At 48.5% G+C, this 21,772-nt stretch overlaps 1 protein-coding gene across 1 annotated transcript in view; it reads left to right on the top strand.

Annotated features, from left to right (window-relative positions):
- ABCA13 (ATP binding cassette subfamily A member 13) overlaps positions 1-21,772 on the top strand; it is a 329,169-nt gene that overhangs the window by 208,110 nt on the left and 99,287 nt on the right. Inside the window, exons 46-50 of the mRNA XM_077781120.1 lie at positions 1-2; positions 6,465-6,534; positions 10,342-10,460; positions 13,584-13,671; positions 17,851-17,959. Of these exons, the coding sequence (XP_077637246.1) occupies positions 1-2; positions 6,465-6,534; positions 10,342-10,460; positions 13,584-13,671; positions 17,851-17,959 (388 nt within the window). The remainder of the gene's footprint in view (positions 3-6,464; positions 6,535-10,341; positions 10,461-13,583; positions 13,672-17,850; positions 17,960-21,772) is intronic.

The following is a 21,772-nucleotide window of genomic DNA, read 5'->3' as shown; positions in this document are numbered from 1 at the left end:
CAGTGGGTTGGTCCTGAACAGGCTTCATGGGTGTGCTTTTGATTATCGCAAAAAAATTTAATTAATAATAGCATTCAATTTGTGTAACAAAACCCAAAGGTAGAAAGCATAAAGTAGCAAGGAAATATGAAATATCTATTAACTGTTATTCATTTTTAAGGCAAACCTGCACATATGAAAAGATTACATTTTAAAAATTTTTTGTTTACTGTTTATTCTTTTTTTTTTTAATGTTTTATTTATTTCTAGGAGAGAGAGAGAGACAGCGTGAGCAGGGGAGGGTCAGAGAGAGAGGGAGTCACAGACTGAAAGAGGCTCCAGGCTCTGAGCTGGCAGTCAGCACAGAGCCCGACGCGGGGCCCGAACCCACGAACCGCGAGATCATGACCTAAGCGAAAGTGGGACGCTTAACCGACTAAGCCACCCAGGCGCCCCAAATGTTTCTTTATTCTTGAGAGAGAGCACACACGTGGGAGAGGGAGACACAGAATCGGAAGCAGGCTCCACACTCCGAGCTGTCAGCCCAGAGCCTGGTGTGGGGCTTGAACCCGTGAACCGTAAGATCATGATGGCCTGAGCTGACGTTGGATACTTAACCAACTGAGCCACCCAGACGCCCCTAGACTGTATTTTTTTTTTTAACTAAAGAAACTTAATGGGGCACCTGGGTGGCTCAGTTGGTTACGGCTCAGGTCATGATCTCAGGGTTTGTGAGTTCAAGGCCCCAGGAGGGCTGACGGCGGGGAGCCTGCCTAGGACTCTCTTTCTGCCCTGTCCCTGCTCATGCGTGTGCACACACGCTCTCTCTCGCTCTGAAATAAATAAACTTAAAAGAAAAGAAAAGCTTAAATAGTTTCATCACTTTGGGGGTGAATTACTTTGAAGACTGTTTTCTTCTAAGATTTGAAAATGAGAATATTGAGACAACATTTTAAGGGAAACTTGTTAAAGCCTGCCTTTCTCTGTCCGCAATTTTCTCTGTAATTTTGCCTGACTGTTATTAATTGAGGGTCTACTGTAAATACAGTGCAGGCATGGGACCCGGGATAGGTACAGGGTCTGGCCCCGCTCCAGGAATTTGCAGTTCTGGGGAGAGCACGTGGGGAAAGTGGTAAAACCATAATGATGTATTAAGGACCAATGCGTCTATTTTGAAGCAATAAATATAAAAATCCAGAGAATAAGGCAATATCCGCAATACGGTTTTCTAAGTCGTGATGACGCCTCTGGCTCATTAGTCATGTTGGCAATTAGTTGGAGAGCGAAGAGCTATTTATTAGTGGGCTCAGTAAGGAAGAGTTCAGAAAGGCGACTTAATGTGGCCTCACTGTGGTGTTTTGTGGAAAAACAAAGACATTTAGCTTCCTACGTGGGAGCTTCTAGGGCGATCCTGAAATGCACAGCATGTAAAATGCACCATTTGAGCAAGTGACATGTAGCCCGGGGCCCCCCTGGAGCAGTGCGGGCCGTACCTGTCGTAAAGACAGCGACTGGCAGATGAAAGGACATTTCTTTATCAGATCTTTCAAGAGGGGGACAGAAGTAGAATCAGTGCTAAGCACAGCAGAACATGCTTAGAATTCGGTTTAGACACAGATCTCCCATGTAGTTCCTTTCAAGGCACCCCTGATGGCTCCCCATACACCCCCCTCCGCTTCCCCGCCCAGGCCCAGAGCCCCCTTCATCAGCCCCCTTCATCAGCCTGGCCCGCAGGCCACCCTCACTGGTTTTCTCCTCAGCCTTCTTTTTCCTTCCAGGATCTTCTGTTTGGTTTTCTCCCTTCTCTTTGTGAAATCCACCTGGTCTATTCTTAACCCATTCCTATTCTGTAACGTCTCCTGCCCTGTTTTTTCTTGGTCACCATGACAAAAGGCAAGAGTAGGGAGCCTTCCCATACAAGAGCCCTGCTATCTTAGGGGCTGAGGGCTTTTCCTTTCTTCCCTTCTGGGTCCCTCGGCTGGCCTCATGATGAAAACGACCTAAGACAGATTCACAGGAGGAAAACAGATTTAATTAGTATGTATGGGAGCTCATGGAAATAGAAGACTCAAAGAAGTGACCAAAGCATGTGGCTCTTATACCTTTTACACAGAGAAACAATACATTTGTGATGCATTGACAAGAGAAAGAAGTTTGGGCTTGGGGTAGGGAATTAGTAAAGAAGAAACAAGATCTCTTTATGCGGTCTTCTCCGACTAAGAGGAGAGAGTACCTTTCACGGGGAGATTTATCTTCGCTTTCAGGACAAAGGGTCAGACAGTGCTTGGTTCACACCGGCTCTTTCCTATGTTACTTTAATTCAAAAATAATCAATATGCCACAGTAGCAGTTTTGAGGGCAGCCTGCCCTGAACCCGTCACTGTGAATACTTATATTAATACTTTCTGCCCATGTTACAAAAACAAGGTTTGATTCCCGAAGGCCCCAGAAGGATGCAAAAGGTTTTACTTACTTTACAGTAAGTTTCCTTCTGTAAGTGTAAACTGGTATTGGATTCAGGGATATCTTGAGTTCAAGGACATTTTCTCTTCCTGGCTGACTTGACCAATCACTTGATTGTTAAACTAGAGGAAACATTTTAAAATAATGAGTGGGGTTCTGCTTGTGGGTTATTTTTCTGTTGAGATTCTCGGAGCGGCGTGTGTGAGGGTGTAATCTTGAATTCCTGACTTTTACTTCTCATACGGAAGGCAGTAAGAGCTCCAGAAAAATCTATTCTGGTATAAACCTGACTTGAAATGTAAGTCTTTCTCATAATAGTAGATGATGTGTAATTTAAATTTTAAAATGAGCTGAAGTTGCCAAGTTTTAGGAGCCGACCGGTAGATTTAAATATCCACTTTCGTGTCACAGAGGTTGTAATCTGGTGACACTTTTCTCTACATCTCTGAGATACGATGGTCCCTTTTCCCTCCCATGCTCATTAATGGTTTACATGGCACAAAAGTGGAAGGAAGCAAATTTTATATTCTCCTTTAACTTTAAAAGCCAGGTGGGGGGGCGCCTGGGTGGCTTAGTCGGTTAAGCGTCCGACTTTCGCTTAGGTCATGATCTCGCGGTTCGTGGGTTCAGGCCCCGCGTCGGGCTCTGTGCTGACTGCCAGCTCAGAGCCTGGAGCCTGCTTCAGTCTGTGACTCCCTCTCTCTCTAACCCTCCCCTGCTCACGCTGTCTCTCTCTCTCTTTCTCTCCTAGAAATAAATAAAAAACATTTAAAAAAATAAAAAATAAATAAAAGCCAGGTGGGGAGAAGTGAGAGGTCATTTTCATGATTAGATTACAGCAATATGAGGAACCGTCCTGGTCATCTGACGGTCCCTGCACGACTGAGGTTAGGTCCTCGCAGCTAGGAATGGCCGGTGACACGTTCTCTCGGAGGGGACTGTCAGGACAGATGTGAAGGTCACGCATTAAGATCAGAGAGAGTGTGCTGATTAGCAATGGAGGTAAAGGGGCTGAGAGCCCAGATTTAGGGACCAGCTGCCTAAGCTCACATCTCAGCTCTACCCCCTATTAGCTGTTTGTCATGGGCAAGTTATGTCTGCTGTTTTTGCATCAGCCGCTCTTGGTTCTCTAGAAAGAGGAGCGCTCAGCTCAGATGACGGGGTGGCCCTGTTACTGGACCGAGTACCAGCTCTGAATTCAGGATCTGTTGCTCGCTGCTGGAGAATCAGTGTTGGTGGGAAAAGAAAGTTGGCTTTATTCTGGGAGCCGGCCATTTGGGGAGATGGTGTGCTCACATCCTAAAGGCCACCTTCCCCGTCCAGGCCAAGCTGGAGGGCTTCAGAGGGCAAGGTGTGGAAAAAGGGAGGCGGGTCTGCTTGCACGACAAGCAGGTGACTGGGCAGTTGGCCGTTTCCGACGTGCTTCAGAACAGACTTACTGGTATCTGCCATGGCTGTTCTTGAACGTGGTTGGACCTAGTCTTCTGGTCCTTCATGCTCAGGGCCAGTGGTCTGCCGATCTCAAGGAAACTGAGTTCGCTCTGCCGCAGACCAAGGGACATGGGTCAGCCAGCAGTGAGCACGGGAGTTTCTTGTCAGGGGCTGGACCATTTGCACCTCAGTGTTCTCCCATTGGAGCAGAACAGCCCAGACTGGGAGCATGGGCTCAGGGCGTCAGACACACGTCTTATTCAGCGTGATCTTGGACAAGTTACCCGATCTCTCAGAGCCTCCACTGACTCTTCTGAAAAGTGGGGCCAGCAAGAAGTCTCGGCAAACATGTCTGACAGGGTGCCTGTCATTCAGGAAATATACATTTCCTCCTTAACCAAGTCCTGAGTAGACAGGAGTAGGGTAAAATCTTGGATTGAGAGCACAGTTTGTTCCAGAAACATGCTTGTCCTCGAAAGCACTCTTGTATCAAAGCAAATTTCAAAATCCATTAGCTCAGTTGTGATGTGTGAAGTTTGGCGTCACGTATGATTCGTATTGCAAGACATCGCTTGTTTTATCAGGTTAAAATTTATTAGGAATGTTGACTCATTTTGCGGACCCCTTGCAGAACACGTTACTCACAGTCTAAGGTTTTACTGTACTTACTACTAAAGCAACTTTTGATGTACAAGCATCAGTTAAAAAAAGAAAAGAAAAGAAATTCCCAGGATGAGTCCTACCAGAGGAAAAGCTCTAGGGGAGCTGGGAAAAGGTTTGGAACACTGTGCAAGTGGTTTTGGTCTGTTTCTGCTGTGCAGCCTTTCCTCATAATGGAAGTGTTATCATTGGCTGTCTTTCTTTTTTTTTTTTTTAATAGTTTATTGTCAAATTAGTTTCCACATAACACTCAGTGCTCATCCCCACAAGTGTCCTCCTCCATGCCCATCCCCCCCTCCCCCCACATCCATCAGTCCTCAGTTTTTGTCAGCATTCAAGAGTCTCTCATGGTTTGCCTCTCTCCCTTTCCCCCACCATTTCCGCCCTTCTTCTCCCCCTTGTTCCTCCGTCAAGTTCCTCCTAATCCTCCTATACGTGCAAACATATGATATTTGTCCTTCTCTGCCTGACTTATTTCGCTCAGCATAACACCCTCAAGGTCCATCCATGTTGCTCCACATGGCCAGATTTCATTGTTTCTCATTGCCATGTAGTATTCCATGGTATAGATAAACCACATCTTCTTGATCCATTCATCCGTTGATGGACACTTAGGCTCTTTCCATGTTTTAGCTATTGTGGAGAGTGCTGCTATGAACATTGGGGTACATGTGCTCCTATGCATCAGCATTTCTGTATCCCTTGGGTAAATTCCTAGCAGTGCTATTGCTGGGTCATAGGGGAGTTCTATTGTTAGTTTCCTGAGGAACCTCCACACTGTTTTCCAGAGGGGCTGTACCAGTTTACATTCCCACCAACAGTGTAGGAGGGTGCCCGTTTCTCCACATCCTCGCCAGCATCTAGAGTTCTCTGATTTGCTCATTTTAGCCACTCTGACTGGCGTGAGGTGGTATCTCAGTGTGGTTTTGATTTGTATTTCCCTGATGAGGAGGGATGCTGAGCATCGTTTCATGTGTCTGTTGGCCATCTGGATGTCCTCTTTGGAGAAGTGTCTGTTCATATCTTCTGCCCATTTCTTCACTGGGTTGTTTGTGTTTCGGACGTGTAGTTTGATGAGTTCCTTATATTATCATTGGCTGTCTTTCGAGGGCAGTGTCATGTCACCAAGAGGAATTAGCAGCACCTTGTGCTTATTAATTGCTATCTTGGTGCTCAAACTACCTTGGTGTTTTTTTTTTTAAATTTTTTAAATGTTTGTTTATTTTTAAGAGAGAGAGAAAGAGAGAAAGACAGAGTGTGAGCAGGGGAGGGGCAGAGAGAGAGGGAGACACAGACTCTGAAGCGGCCTCCGGGCTCTGAGCTGTCACACAGAGCCCAACGCGGGGCTCAAACTCATGCACAGTGAAACCATGACCGGAGCCAAAGTTGGACGCTTCACCAACTGAGCCACCCAGTGCCCCAAAGTACCTGGTTCTTTTTTTTTTTTTTAATGTTTTATTTATTTTTGAGAGACAGAGAGAGAGACAGCGTGAGCAGGGCAGGGTCAGAGAGAGAGGGAGACATAGAATCTGAAGCAGGCTCCAGGCTCTGAGCTGTCAGCACGGAGCCCGATGCAGGGCTCGAACCCACAAACCGTGAGATCATGACCTGAGCCAAAGTCGGACACTCAACCAGCTGAGCCACCCAGGCGCCCCATCCTGGTTCTTTTGAGACCAGGTGCCTGCAGTTCAGACAAGCCTGCGGCCCCCGTGATCATCTAGGGAGGCTATGGTAGTAGATCCCATACAGCCAGCCAAGTGAGTGTCACCTAATAGAATGGAAATACTGTCATTATAATAAAACATTGTTCTATGATTAGCAGCTCAAGTGAAAGCAAACGGAAGAGTAGGAGACTTTATCTTGGGATCAGCTGGAGGCTGATGCAATAAACTAGGGAAATAAACTAACTGAGTCTCTCCCTTGTTTGTTAGGAAGAACTCCTCGTGCTGGCGAGTGGATCCCCCGTCACTCCCGCGAGCCCAGGGTCCCTGCGCCTGCCTGGTAGGTTTCTGCCGCGTGTGGGATCTTTTCCGAGTTTCAACCTCGTGGGACGGAACTGAGCTCACTCCATCTGTAACATCTTCATTTTTGTTAACTCAGTGAGTCCACGACTTTTTGGCTCACCCGATTCACTGGGTTTTGGAAACCATGGCACGGTTTGGAAATCATTACATGGAGGGGGACGCTTAGACCATGACGCGGATGTCCTGTGGCTTCTGTGGTGGCCCTGGTATTCGTTGCTTGCTCTTCATGGTCATTAACGTCCCCAGTGGCATTTCTTCAGGAAGTTAATGTTATTCAATTCATGATATGCTAGAATTGCCTTTTGGGGGAAATTTCCCTCAGTTTTAAGGTGGGATGACCTTGAGCCTCTGGCTGATGCCACCTATTAAAATCTAAGATACTGAGGTGCCTGGTTGGCTCAGTCTGTTAAGCAGCCAATTCCTGGTTTCAGCTCAGGTCATGATCTCACGGTTCATGGGACTGAGCCCCGCATCCAGCTCTGTGCTGATGGTGCAGGGCCTGCTTGGGAGTCTGTCTCTCCTTCTCTCTCTGCCCCTCCCTTGCTCATGCATGCTCTCTCTCTCAAAATAAATAAAAACTTAAAAAAAACCCATAAAAGCTAAGATACCACCTAGCTCTTGGGCTGTGGCTGAGTCCTACAGAAACATGCAGAGGTAGGTATATCCCACAGTTGGATATGGGCCTTAGTGATTCAGCCTGTGCAGGAGAACAGAATGAAATTTATTTGGAAAACTGATTGGAACTCCCCTCAGAGGAAATCCCAAAAGTTAATTAATAAAAAAGGATGGGCCTATTAGCAGAACCTCGACAAGCTAACGTGCTGTCCTCATTTACAGGAAAAAAAAAAAAAAAGGAAAAGCAACAATCTTTGAGTTGATTGAGGGTTTTTAGGGAAGAAAATGGCCTTGTGAAGAACATATTTCCAGGGTTTTCCATTTAGTGGCACAAGGGACTGAAGGTTTTGTCTTGGATGGACATGGCCCGTTTTCATTAAGAAAAAAATTTTTTTAATGTTCATTTTTGAGAGAGAGAGAGACAGAGAGAGAGAGAGAGACAGGGAGACAGCACAAGCGCGGGGAGAGGCAGAGAGGGAGATATAGAATCGGAAACAGGCTCCAGGCTCTGAGCTGTCAGCACAGAGCCCGACGCAGGGCTTGAACTCAAGAACTGTGAGATCATGACCTGAGCCGAAGTTGGACACTGAGCCCCCCAGGCGCCCCAGGATGTGGCCTGTTTTTCTTCTCTGAGACAGTGGGAAGCTTTGCCCGTGACCGACCTAAGCGTTAGGTGAGGCTGCTCACGTGCCCCTGGGGCCCAGGCTGACAGCGCCCTCACCTGTGTTCCCTGCTGCTCTGCAGGGACAACCCAGCTCTCTTTGGCTCGAGAGTTTCTGGACACATTGATGGATTCGGTCCTGTCTTTGTTACTCCGTTTAGTCCTGAAACCAGTAACGTCATTCCTCACTTAGTGTGTGGCCCTGGTTTAATCATCCTGTTCCAGCGATGCCTTTTTTCACGAGCTGCCTTCCATCTGTTGTAACTGGATTGGATATCAGTGGCCAAGGAATGTGTGAATAAATACCAGAATGGTAGAAGCAGACGCCCTGAAATTCATGTACGATTTCAGTAACATGCATGCGGGGGAAAAGGTTCACGTGACATGGCGGGGAGCCGGACAAGCCTGGAAGCGGGGTTCAAGCTGTACCTAATGGGCCTCTTTGCTGCAGCCTCTCTGTGACGCTCTTCTGGTGATGTGACCTTGCCCTTGCGCTGACTGTAGGCTGCAACACATGCGGCATTTTCCACAGATGACTGATGATTGCTTCTTGTCCGTGGCACCTGGGTTCCTTGGGGACTCACTTTGAGAAGCGCTGGCCCACACGTTGGGAGGCGGAGGACTCCTGTCCAGGAGACAGGACGTTGAGGTGGAATTCACGCCGGCGCCGCCCTGCAGGCTGGCTCCGAGGAGATGCACCGGGTGCGCGGGGGGCCAGCCGGGGCCCATGCCAGTTCCCTGCTCTCCGGCCATCACGCTGAGCCCAGTGACCGGTGTTTTCTCAGAACCTGAAGTGCTTCTCTCCCCTAAAACTCATACATGTCGCCCAGAAGCGTGCCGTGCGGGATTATGTCCCTTGCGTTGGATTTTTATCAAACACAGGAGTCTTTCCAAGCCCTACGGCTGTGCCGTGGGGTCGGCTGTGATTCTCAGGAGGACACGCTATTTCAAAGACATGCTGTCAGAGACCTCTGAGGGGGCCATAGCCGAGCTAGCTCCGAAGGATGAGTTCGGTTCAGGGCTCCACCGTCCTTGGAGGGCAGCACAACATGACCAAACACTGGCCACGAGGAATGAGCCTGGTGGCTTCCCACGGACGGCATGGAGGGCGCACTCCCATCCTCCGGCTGCTGGAAGGAGTTGACTGTGTGAGGCTCACCCTGCCGATCAGAAGAATGTCCCCTTTTCAGCATCCTTACTTTACTAACACCTGCAGAGTGTGGGCCACAGAAGGTGGCCTTACCGGTTCCCGAGATTCAGACCCCCGCTGGCCATTGTTCTTGTTCACTTGCAGGGGCCACATTCCGACAGACCCCAACGGAGAGGATTAGAAAGAGAAACCGAGGGCATCTTCTAGCGGACCTGGCTTCTTGAGAGGAATTTGAATTCTCCTGCAAGGCAGTCCTCTAAATGCAAACCACGTTCTGGAGGCATGCGTCCAGATGCAGTGGGCGGATTGGAAGGGAGGCTGGAGGCAGCGAACCCATAAAGGGTGTCAGTTCACCTGGCACCGAGCCCACCAATGTTGGCCGACTTCTAATTGATAAATCATACTCATCCCACTGAGTGTCTTTCCCCCCATCCTTTCTACCAAGAGCCTGAAAGCGCTGTGTTGAATTTATCTCCGACTCTTACGCAGCTCTTTTCTGGACGTCAGAACCAGCACGCAGCCGCTGGAGGGGGAGGCTGGTGTCCTTTGCACGGTGCAGATGGGAAAGCACGCCGTAGGGACCGATGGGAGGGCTGCTGGTGGTGTTAGACCCCCATCAGTGTGTCATCTCTCCCACACCCCCCCGGGGCAGGGCAGGGCCCCACAGAGTGCTGTGACTCTGTCGTGATTCTGAGCGGGCGCCCCCAGTGAGGGCTGAAGAGCCATCTGGTTTCTGCTTTAGGTGCTTGTGCGAGAAACAGGTGCCTTTGAAATTCTCTCGCTGACTCTCTTTTAAGTCCATGCGACGCCAGATCTCCTCCATGAGAGTAGTTTTTCACTTTTGGGTTCTTACAAATCCACCCACACCCTCGTACAGAAAAGGATGGAAAGTTCCAGAGCGTAATTGACGACAAAGGTCATGCTGGGATTCGGGCATAATTCTCAAAGGCAGGTGACTCATAAAGAGATTGAGAAATTGGGACGTGTGAAGGGCCCCGGATCATTTATTAAAAAGAGAGAGCTAGGATATGTCACATTTAAAGTAACATCAGGGGCGCCTGGGTGGCTCGGTTGGTTAAGTGTCCTAGTTCGGCTCAGGTGATGATCTCGTGGTTCACGAGTTTGAGCCCTGCATTGGACTCTGTGCTGACAGCTCAGAGCCTGGAGCCTGCTTCTGATTCTGTGTCTCCCTCTCTCTCTGACCCTCCCCTGCTCATGCTTTGTCTCTCTCTCTTTCTCTCTCTCTCTCTCAAAAATATAAATAAAATATTAAAAATTAAAAAAAAAAAGTAACATCAGTACACCTGTGCATGGCTTCTAACTCAGTTTCTGTTTTCGCTCTCTGGAAACCCTCACAGACGTGTGCAAACAGAAGTGCCGGGGCTCCCTACCTGACCAACCGCCTGGGCCACACTCTGCTGAACCTGTCCGCCTTCCACCTGGAGGAGTATTTGCTGGTGCCGGCTGCGAATCCGAGGTGCGTGTGGGCCTTTCTGTTTCTTTGGAAATCCTACGGTGTCAAATGCCAATGCTCTTAAACACTCAGGAGTCCAATGCTAACCTTGATGCTCATAAAAATGCCGAAGAGGGGCACCTGGGGGGCTCAGTCGGTTAAGCGTCGACTTCAGCTCAGGTCATGATCTCACAGTTCGTGGGTTCGAGACCTGCGTTGGGCTCTGTGCTGACAGCTCAGAGCCTGGAGCCTGTTTCAGGTTCTGTGTCTCCCTCTCTCTCTGCCCCTCCCCTGCTCATGCCCTCTTTCTCTCTCAGAAATAAATACAATATTAAAAAAATTTTTTAATGCCAAAGAAACGCTGTAGGCCTGAATAAGGTTCCTTACTGCTCACTTTCCCTCTTGAACATGGGAGGGCTAGGAGAGGGGGTTCATATCAGTGGAGATTCACTTGGAGAGCCAGAGGAGGTTTTACTGCTTTGGAGAATAAGCAGAGCTACGTTCGCATAATTTAATAATGTCCGACCTTGAGACTTCCGTCTCCCGTGGCATCCGATATGCAAATGTGGCTGCAGCTGGTGTCTTAGGTAGTTCCTGGGAAAGCTTTTGTTTTGTGCTGAGTTTCCTCGAGCCCAAGGGGGTGAATCTAGATGAGGGTGTTGGGGGCGAGTGCTTCTCATTGCTTTATATTTTGCAACTGCAGTTCCTGTGCCATCAGATTTCTCAGGACCTCGAGCAAACCCTGCGGCTTCTGTACTGAAGCACCCGTTGGTCCGTCCTCAGTGCCTGCAGACTCCCCCCCCACCCCGNGCCCCCCCACCCTTTACTTTCACTTTCCCAGGAACTTCCTCCTTCTGGACACGGCCCGCCCCCGCTGTGCCTCGCCTGCCTCTTTTCTGATGCCCCTCTCGTACGGCTTCACACATGTGCTGGAATCTGTTTTTCGAAGGTGGGAGTTTGTATGTCTGAGACTTAGAGTAGTATCTGCTGCATAAAAGGCTTTCATTGTCTCTCCAGTGAATTCATTAAATTTTTTTAATGTTAATTCTTTTTTGAGAGAGAGAGAGAGAGAGAGAGAGAGAGAGAGAGAGAGACCATGAGCAGGGGAGGGGCAGAGAGAGAAGGAGACACAGAATCCAAAGCAGCTCCAGGCTCTGATCTGGCAGCACAGAGCCCGATGCGGGGCTCGAACCCACAGACCGTGAGATCATGACCTGAGCCACCCAGGTGCCTCTCAAGTGGATTCATTTTTGAGTGAATGAATGAATGAATGAATCAGTGAATGCGTTAAGCCAGATGGGAATGTAGCCTTATTCTTTTGCCTCAGTTTCTCTCAGGGTAAGGGCACTGTGGTAGAAGTCTGTTCTTCAGGCCTCTTTTATCCAGAATGTGGGAACCAAAGTTAAATATGTGCCTATCTTTCCCTCTCCCTTCCTTCCTTTCCTTCTTCCTTTCTCCCTCCCTCCTTCCTCCTCCTTCTTTCTTTCTTTCTTTCTTTCTTTCTTTCTTTCTTTCTTTCTTTCTTTCTTTCTTTCTTTCTTCTTTCATCTTCCCTCCCTCCCTCCCTCCTTCTTTCCTTCTTTCCTTCCTTCCTTCCTTCCTGCCTTCCTTTCTTCTTTTCTCTTAATAACCAAACAGTAGTGCTTTATTGATAAGATTACTTTCAGTGGATACAAAATTGCTGTGTAAAATAAGTTTTCAAAATACCTGTCTATAGGTAAAGATTATCTCTTGGTGAAAGCAAGTATCTTTAGGGGTGCCTGGATGTCCCAGCTGTTTGAGCATTGACTTTGGCTCAGATCATGATCTCATAGCTTGCGGGTTCGAGCCCCGGGTCGGGCTCTGTGCTGACAGCTCAGAGCCTGGAGCTGCTTCAGATCCTGTGTCTCCCTCTCTCTCTACCCCTCCCCTGCTCACACTCTGTCTGTCTGTCTGTCTCTCTCAAAACAAACATTAAAAAAATAATTTAAAAAATTTTTAAAAAAACAAGTGTCTTTAAGTAAAGGTATTTGTCTAGATTTGGGCAGCAGATCAAAGGTGGATTTAGAAGTGAGACATGGAGGTCACCCATCCCTGCATGACCCTGACCAGGTGGCCCCCGGCCCTGATACTCACACATACACAGGGGCGTGCACTGACCGCTTGCAAATGGGCCCCCAGCTCCACCTTTTATTTTATTATTATTTCTTTAAGTTTTCTTTTATTTTACTTGAGAGAGACAGTGAGCATGGGGGAGGGACAGAGAGAGGGACAGAGAGAATCTGTGCTGGAGGCACAGAGGCCGATGCAGGGCTCAAACTCACAAAACCCTGAGATTGCAACCCGAGCCGAAACTGAGAGTCAGACAACTAACCGCCTGAGCCCCCAGGCGCCCCTCCAACTCCACACTTCAAACAACTCTGACTAGTGTAGTTCATGCCAAAATAACCCAAATAATTTGTGCCTTGATTCACGTGAGCCGGTACAGACTCACAGCCAGTATTTTTGGAAGCTGAGTGGGTTCCAGGTGCGACACAGGCCCACGCGACACGGAGACACAAGGGGTAGTCCCCACCCGGAGAGCTCACAGAGCTACATAAACGATAAACTAAACAGACCCAGGGTGACAGTTAATGGGATGGTTGGAAATGTTGGGTATTGTGAGACCCCCAAAGAGGAGGAAATCTTCCCCTACTGAAGTTCTCCAGGGTCGCCTTCCTGAGCGAGGCAATGTTCATGTTGAAGACGGCAGAGGCCACAGTGTGGAAGACAAAATGATGCAAAACGGGGTGGCTGGGAAGAGCGGGACAGATCGCGTGAATTGGAATAGCCGGTGTGTGAGAGGAATGACCAGTAATTAAAACCAGCACCGTGCTGGTGATCACAGCCATGTCCGGGGCAGGGCGTGCGCTTCCTAACAAAACGTGGGTTCTGGGAAGGACACTTTCTAACATGGCAAGCCTTAGCTGGGCCTGCTGAATACGCGGGGTCCTCCCTGGACGCCTGGCCCTTCTGTGCTCCGAGCACCTGCGCGGTCATGTCACCAAAGCTGGACGCTCAGGGGGCGGCTGTCCTTAGGCCATCATACCTAGTTAACGTGACAGAATGCCCTCTCGTGGGACGTCCTGGCTCGCTGATGAAAGCACTAACAGCTGCTACTGTTACCAGGATGGGAGGCTGGTCTTTCGGAGTGCAGATCCCTGATCAAGTTCAAGATGCAGATGCAAACACATCAAGCCCAAACACTCTGGCAAAGGTAATGACTTTCCTCTTCTTTCTTCTCATGTGAGAAAGTGGCTAGGGAAACCCGGCATGCACATACATCCGTGGGCGTGAGAGGAACCAGATCCAGCCCCAGCGTTTGTTACTTCAATAAAAATAGTTGTACAAAAGGGAAAGTGAGTCACTTATCTTTAGACCCTAGAGCAATGGACCAAGTAGCTTACTGCTCTTTGTGAAGATCAGAATTCAGCTAATAAGAATGCTTTAAATTTATGAGTAAGAATTCAGCTAATAGGATTAAAGGAAATGAAACTTTGTTTGTTTATTTTTAAGGTTTATTTACTTTGAGAGAGAGTGAGCACATAAGCAGGGGTGGGGGGGGAGAGAGAGGGAGACAGAGAATCCCAAGCAGGCTCTGCATTGTGGGGTCCAACATGGGGCTTGATCTCATGACCGTGAGATCATGACCTGAGATGAAATCAAGAGTCTGACGATTAATTGACTGAGCCACACAGGCTCCCTGGTAGTCTATTTTTATAAATGCCCATTGTCAGAATAACTGAAGACATCCCTAATTTCTCTGGTGGCCAAGAACTCTTCCATCCGTGCACTTAATTAAGTTCCCCTCCTTGCAGAAGGCCGGATGAGCTCAGAGCCAGCACAGGGAAGGGGCGTCTGTCTGCTCAGGACTGTGTGTAGGGTCTGGGTTTTCAAGGTGGGACCATCCCAGTGAACTAGAAATGTTTCCCTCGGCATTGCTGAGAACATGTCGGCAGGCTCCTCAGTTGTATGAGAATGGGCGTTTTTGAGATGCCTGTTTGAAGCTGGGGTAGAGGAAGGATGCCTTTACCCACCTGTGGGAGCTCCAAGGCCATCCATCCCCGCAGAAGCTTCTCCAGGGAAGGAAATCAACCCCGTCTTTGATGGGGAAAGACCGGAGATTCAAAGCTTTTGTTCCGAGTGACCAGTGAACTAGTTCGGTATGGGTCTCGACTGAGAGAGAAATCTGGAAAGAGCTGATTGCGACGGTATTGGGCCCGTGCGCAAACCCGTCATATGATCAGTAAGGTTGGCCTTTGTGAGCTCAGGAGGGCGCCCTCCTGTGTGGTGGTGAGACTTCTGTGGCTCAAGGGAACCTGGAAAGGCGCAGGCAGGTGCATGCTGGGACTTTGCTCAGTCGTCAGGGATCTGTGCCGCTGTTTCACTAGGATATCCGTGAGGAACATTTTAACATTCATGCTTCGCAGTAGGATCCCCGAAGACAGGTGTGCATCATATTTCACTAGGTGGTTGCTGACGCAGAGTTTAGTCATTGTGTAGACTTGGTCAGACATCCCGCCTTGAGCTGAGGGTTCTTCAAGCCTCTCTTCCTTCACAGGCAGCACAGAGGACTAGATTTATGGCTCGATAGGAAAAGATAAGATTGCCAAGATTCAGAGCTAGGTAGACACATCACCAAAAAGACTCTCGCTGGCTTCTCAAACATACGACACGGCCAGTATTCAAATAAGCCAAATTGGTAGACAGAATCTGTTCATTTCCTCTAAGAATTTTTTTCCTTTTTAATCTATACCAGCCTAGAACATTCTTCCTAACGGATGCCTTGTCTTTGCCTGCAGACACCTAGGGCCCGGCGGCCAGGATGTCCCCAGATCTCTGCTTTGGTGACAAGGCTGTGCGACTCATGCATGTCCCCGACCCCTGCTCCCCTTGGGGTAGCCTTCTGGGATGACATGTTTTGGGCAGTGACTTCTGCTGTTTCTAATGTTGTGTGTCATGTCCTCTGCCAGGCACGGGCGTGCAGGGGGGTTGGATCTGGCCCTCTGGGCCGTGAGCGCCTCCTCAGGAGGCCTGGGACTTAGGGGACGGCAGCGGGCCAGGAAGGGCACCTGCTGTCTGTGGTTCTCACCTGGCAGTGGGCAGCTGACGTCAGGTCAGGTTATTACTTTCGCTTTTTCAGTCCTTACCCACCAGGCTTTCCTTTGGCTTCAGGGTGCGTTCCTAAGACACCACCCGGTTGGTTCTCAGTCTTTTTTCTAGAGAGAATGGAGAAATTTGCATGGAAATAGGCCAGCAGTAAACAAGCGTCTCATACTGCAGAATGTCTGTCCTGGGAGCCTCACAAGCTACTTGGCTCACATCTGGAGTGTTCAGCTTGTTTGATCAAAAACACCTTCTAGAATGTAGGCACTTCAGATCAGAAGGCATGTTTCCCTGCCTGGGAATTGGCATACCTTCCAAGATGCGCAGCGAAATTGTGGGCATTTGAGTATCTATCCACTGGTGGGTTTTTTTTTTCCTTCTTCTTATAACTTAATGTAGTTGCTTTTCTGAGAAGCTGTTGCTCGTGATTCCTGACATGAAGGTCTGTTTTGAGCTGTCCTAATGTGTTCTTGAAAGCAGATTAACTTCCTCTGCCAGTTACTGGATTCTTCTGCATCCTGACGTATGGGCAGGTGGCGCAGGAAATCCCACAGCTTATTTCCAGAACATAGTCTCACATTGTAGAAAGTCATTCTTCAGAATAGAGGGAGGAAGGAAGGAAGGAAGGAAGGAAAAGAGAGTGAGAGAAAGAGAGTCCTTTGGACCCTGCCAAGTCTGAAATGTTAATTTTCAGATGATCCTAGTCGTCAAGTTCTCCCAAGTAAGGGCCGATGTGCAGAGCCGAGATGAAGTTCAAGAATATGGCAAACTGTGAACCGTCACTCCTTGCCAAGAGAATTCTGTATGGCAGACAAGCAAGCCATCAGTGCCCCGAGCAGAGAACGGACGCTTATGTAGCTCCCGAGTCTGTGGGCCTGGGCTGCTGTGGGCTGTGCTCAGCACGCCGTCCAGGCGTCCCTCCCTGAGGGGGTGCTCCCTCCCCGGCCCCTGGTCCTGCTCCATGCGCGTGCTCCCCACTTCCACGCTCTCTGTGGCCACTGACTGCTCTCTGTCGCTTCTCCGTCACCTGTGATGGGCACCTGTGCAGAGGACATTTGGAAATGCACCTTTTGGGCAGCTTGTCGGGCTGCTTCCTGCCTGTAGAGAGTTGGGGGCAGAGCCCTTGCCATTTGCCGTATGGTCCTGCTCCCCTGGGAGGCGCCATGGGCTTGCCGTTTGTCCGCTTCGCTCTGGCTCAGACACACTGCTCTCTCTACAATTAGCCAGGGGTGTTCGGGGAATGTCAAGGTACCAGGGGGGGTGACACCCCTGAGGTTCCCAGATGACCATCTATCCCTGGAGAGCCTCACTTAGCACCACACCCTTCTGGATTCTTCGAGGAGTTTCTGGCAGCCACCCCTCTGACTTGGTCTCCATTCCAGGCCATCTCTTGACTTTTTGCCTCCCGATCTCCATCACCCAAGTCAGAGTGTGTTAGAAGCGTCTGGGGTGTGGTCCTGTAACTCTGCAGACTGTACTTGGACGGGGCCCTCCCAGGGCTGACTTTCTGGGAAGCGGTTCTAATTCCATAGGCAGCATTGTCTGTGACATAAGACAGCACCGTCTAGAGAAATGAGCTGTGCCGTCAATGGAATGAAGACCGGAAGCTGCCAGTTGATTCATTAGATTTCTCGCAGACACTTAACAGCTTTCTGAACTGAGTATACTTTTTAAAAAACCTGTTTAATAAAATACTGATACCTTGGACTATAGATACTGATGGATCAATGAGTATTTTTCCTGCCACCCCCTATCCCAGCTTCAATAGCGTTGTCCGTCTCGTGCTCTCGCCTCCGTCTTTCCTCTCCTGACTGACAGGCGCGCTATTTTATTCTCCATGCCCAGCAGCTAACTGCTCGGTGCAATTTGTTTTGAGAAAGAACGTCCCACATTCAGTTATTAATTTGAAAGTAATCACTTTTTTTTTCTAATCATTTTCTCTGCTTTTAATTTGCAGGTCAGATTTTATTCGCTTACCCAGTGAGAAAGAAGAAAAAAAAATGATGGGTTCAGGTTCCTTTTTTGCTGTGAGAATATAATTATACAGCAGCATCCACATTTGTTCTGGGGGAGATTCATCTATTTTTAGCTGGAAATTATATGCTCTAGATAACTATAAAACTAGCAGACTGAAATGTACTGCTCCCTGCCAGCCCTGTGGGCACATCGCCTCAAGACCCGCGTTCAGGTGCTTTGAAGCTAATTGACACGCGTGCCTTGTGTCCAGGAATAGCTGACGAAGACTCAGGGGCTGATTTCACAAGAGCCATTATGTTTCTCTTTGTTTCAGGTGTGGTACAATCAGAAGGGTTTCCATTCCCTTCCGTCCTACTTAAATCATCTGAACAACATTCTGTTGTGGAGGCACTTACCCCCGGCTGTGGACTGGAGAAAATACGGTAACGTTCTCTTCCATGCGTTATGTCATCGTCTGCTGTTGGAAGACAATGTTTTGAAAGGTGAAAGAAGCAGAAAAGATCAAGCCCACCAATGTGAAGCATGATGAGAGGGCTGCAACTTGGCAGCCTCTTTGTGTATAAATCCAAGCCAAGTGGTGGGTCGCATGTGCCCCTGACCAGTGTCGTTAACTCCCTTTAGCATCTTGCAGGTGTGACCTCCTCTGTACCGTGAGGGGCAGAAGGACGGCTGAGGGTTCTTCCTTAGTGACTTCAGTATCTTACGGAAGCAAGAGTAATTTCCTTTTGTAGGAAGTGCAGATCACCCTTATTGTTGGAAAGGTGAGCATCGTAATCTGGTCTTAACTCATCAGTGATCTGAGCTGATCATGGACTTAGTACCTGTGCGTTCACATTTTGACCTGCTGACATTATTTAGTATTTATTTGAAAATGACTTATTTCGAAAAGCAGACACACGTTCACTGGAATCCTGGGTGAATTTATCAATTTAAGGGGCTGTTATTTGCTTCCCTTGGGCGGGATGAATTGTAATTTGTTAACTTCTTTCAGTTTCTTGAAAAAAGGAAAGAAACGAATTCTCTAAAAACCAACAAGGCTAACCCATCATTATTTATTTATTTATTTGTTGTTTTAAAAAAATTTTAATGTCTATTTATTTTTGAGAGAGAGAGAGGCAGACACAGAAGCTGAAGCAGTCTCCAGGCTCTGAGCTGTCACAGGCTCTGAGCTGTCAGCACAGAGTCCGGTTTGGGGCTTGAACTTATGAACTGTGAGATCATGACTTGGGCTAAAGTCAGAAGCGTAACCAACTGAGCCACCCAGGTGTCCTCCAAACCCATCATAATTTATTCACAAGATACACCTGTTGAAGCATCACCTCCCATGGAAGTGCGTGCGAAGCGATTACCCCCGTGTGTTTGCACTTGACCCCAACCTCATCTTTTACTTCCATACTGATTTTCCCTTCCCCACCAATTTTTTTTAATAAAACAGGATTTGGTTATTTTGTGACATGGCAGTTATGTTGGAACGATAGCAGGTAATATAAAAGTAAAAGAGCACATGCCTAAGAAAAGCAGAAAAAAAGGTGCGAGCCCCTTGAATGGCAGATAGCAGAGCAGTGTTTCTTTGGTGTGTGAAGTGTGCAAGGGTCCCCAGCAGAAATTGAGCACCCGTGGTGTCGTTTCATTTCCTATCCATGTTGTCGGGTGGGCAGTATTAGCCTGTTTCACTGATCAGAAAACCAAGGTTCAGCGAAATCGCCCGGTGGCTGTGGCTCTGGGCAGGTGACGCCACGGGGCCGGCCATGATGTGGCTGTGGGTCCTGCTGACAACAGAGACTTGGCCATCCTGCTCCAGCAACCCGAGAGATTACCTTCAAGGGCATGGATAGAAGCACTTCCCGGGGACCTTCGCCAACAGTGGACGTTGAACCTTGGGCGAAAGTATGGCCAAGAGCTACCGTAGGTATCGGCGATGCAAGAGAATCACAGCAATCTTCCAAGTTCCGTGGGGGAGGCCAGTTTGACCTCATCATGAGAGACAGTTGAGGTTGACCTTGTGTGACCTTGTGTGACAGAGCGAGGACTATGCACTTTACTTAACAGACAGCCTTTATGTGTATTTGAAAGAATGCCATGATCAAAGCAGTGCATTAGAAAGAACAATCTGGGGGCGCCTAGCTGGCTCAGTCGGTTAAGCTCTGACCCTTGGTTTCGGCTCAGGTCATGATCTCAGGGTTCGCGAGATCGAGCCCCACACTGGGCTCTGTGCTGACAGCACAGAGTCTGCTTGGGATTTTCTCTCTCTCTCTCTCTGCCCCTCCCTCCTCAAAATAAAGGAACGATCTGGAAGCCATGTGTGGGAGCGCAGAGAGTGGGTTACAATCAAGTGACCTACTGGAAGTTTGTTGGGAAGTAACCTGTGTAAGACCAGTGGAGGACAAGAAATGAAATTCTAGGGTTCAGACAGATGGGGAGAAAGGGTTCAGGTGTTAGTTATGGGGGCAGGGGAGACTTCAACGAACCTGACATGGAAATGTAGAGAAAGAGTGTAAAGGATATAAAAGCTAAATCTGAGCTTATGAAGGAATGACTTCCTTGGCAGTACGGGTGATATCATACGAAAGAAGTTGGGAGGAGTATGTTTCCAGGGAAGGGCTGGAGTGGTTTGTACAGGTGCAGGGAGGCCGGCCTCGAGTCACATGTTGGGTGATGTGTAGGAGGACTCAGAAAACAACAGGCACAAGTCCTGTAGAATGGTCCTGAGCAAAATCATGCGGCGTCACACTCAAGAAAGATGGCGGCCAAGCCGGGCAGCGAGCAGGCCTGCGTCTCAGAGGAAGAGGCAGGAGACGGTCCCAGCCGGGAAGTGGCACAGAGACCGGGAGGGGTGGAGTTTCAAGAGAAAGGGCAGGAGAGACACTCAGGTGCTGCAGGATCCTTAGGAAGTGTGAGAATGCGGGGCTGAGGTTGGTCGCCTCCAGGGGAGGAAGGCATGGGGATCCGAGTGGAGGGAACACAGCTGACAGGCTGTTCTGGGGGGTTGAGGGGGCTGCACAGCTGTCCCTGCTCTGTGGGAGCTTGGTGAGGAAGTGCAAGGAGGGAAACTGTGTGTGCGTGTGAGTGAGCGAGTATGTCTGCATGCATGTGTCCCTGTGTGTATGTGTGTCTGTGTGTATTTGTATGTGCCAGTGTGTCCTTGTGTGAATGTAAGTGTGTCTCTGTATATGTGTGTGTGCTCATCTGTGTGTATATATGTGTGTGTGTCTGTGTGTGCACGCACATATGTTATATGTTCTGTGTAACATATGCTGTACTCTTACAATACAGTGAGCTGGAGAAAAGAAAGTTATTAACATCATAACCAAGAGAAAATGCATTTATGGTATTGTTATTAAAAAAATCTGTATACGTCAGCTCGTGTGGTTCAGGGTTCAGCTGTGCTCGCAGAAATCTTATAGGCCAAAAGGCAGTGGGATGATGAATTTTAGGTACTAACCAAAAGTCATCAACCATGGATTCCATATCTGGCAAAATTGTTCTCCAAAAATGAGAGAGAAATTAAAACAGTCGAGATAAGCAAAACCAAGGGGGTTCCTTGCCACTTGACTTGCTCTATAAGAAATGATAAAGGGAGATCTTCAGGTTAAAATAAAAGAACATCTGGGGCTCCTGGGTGGCTGAGTCGGTTAAGTGCCCAACTTCAGCTCAGGTCATCATCTCACGGTTCATGAGTTCGAGCCCCCCGTCGGGCTCTGTGCTGACAGCTCAGAGCGTGGAGCCTGCTTCTGATTCTGTGTCTCCCTCTCTCTCTGCCCCCCCCATCATGCTCTGTCTGTCTCAAAAATAATATATGAACATTAAAAAAAAGAATACCAGACAGTAACGTGAAGACCTATAAAAATACAAAATTTTCTGGTGAAGGGAAAATATAAAACAAATACAAAAACTGCTATTACTGTAAATTTGGGTTATATAACTTAGCTTTTACTTTTCTATAAGATAGAAAAGTGAAAGCGTAAAATATTACAAATGTGTTAATGGGACCGGGTGTAAAAAGGGGTGACGTGTGACACCAGTAACAGTGTGGGGGGCGGGGCTATCAGGGAACAGAGATTTCGTGTCCAGTGGCAGTCACAGTGCTGTTGTGAGGGTTGTCAGAGGCCCCCAGCACGTTGGGGTGCGCCGGCCGGACAGATCTGGGGTGAGAGGAGGATTCAGAAAGGTAGTTGATGGGGAGCCTGTGCTCCAAGACACCAACCAAATGTCCCTTCCCAAATGACCGAATTGTG

Source organism: Crocuta crocuta, unplaced genomic scaffold (assembly GCF_008692635.1).
Source record: "Crocuta crocuta isolate KB4526 unplaced genomic scaffold, BGI_CrCroc_1.0 scaffold108, whole genome shotgun sequence".
Lineage (NCBI taxonomy): Eukaryota > Metazoa > Chordata > Mammalia > Carnivora > Hyaenidae > Crocuta > Crocuta crocuta.
Note: the sequence above shows the minus strand (reverse complement) of the source record. Positions and strands in the feature narration are given on the sequence as shown.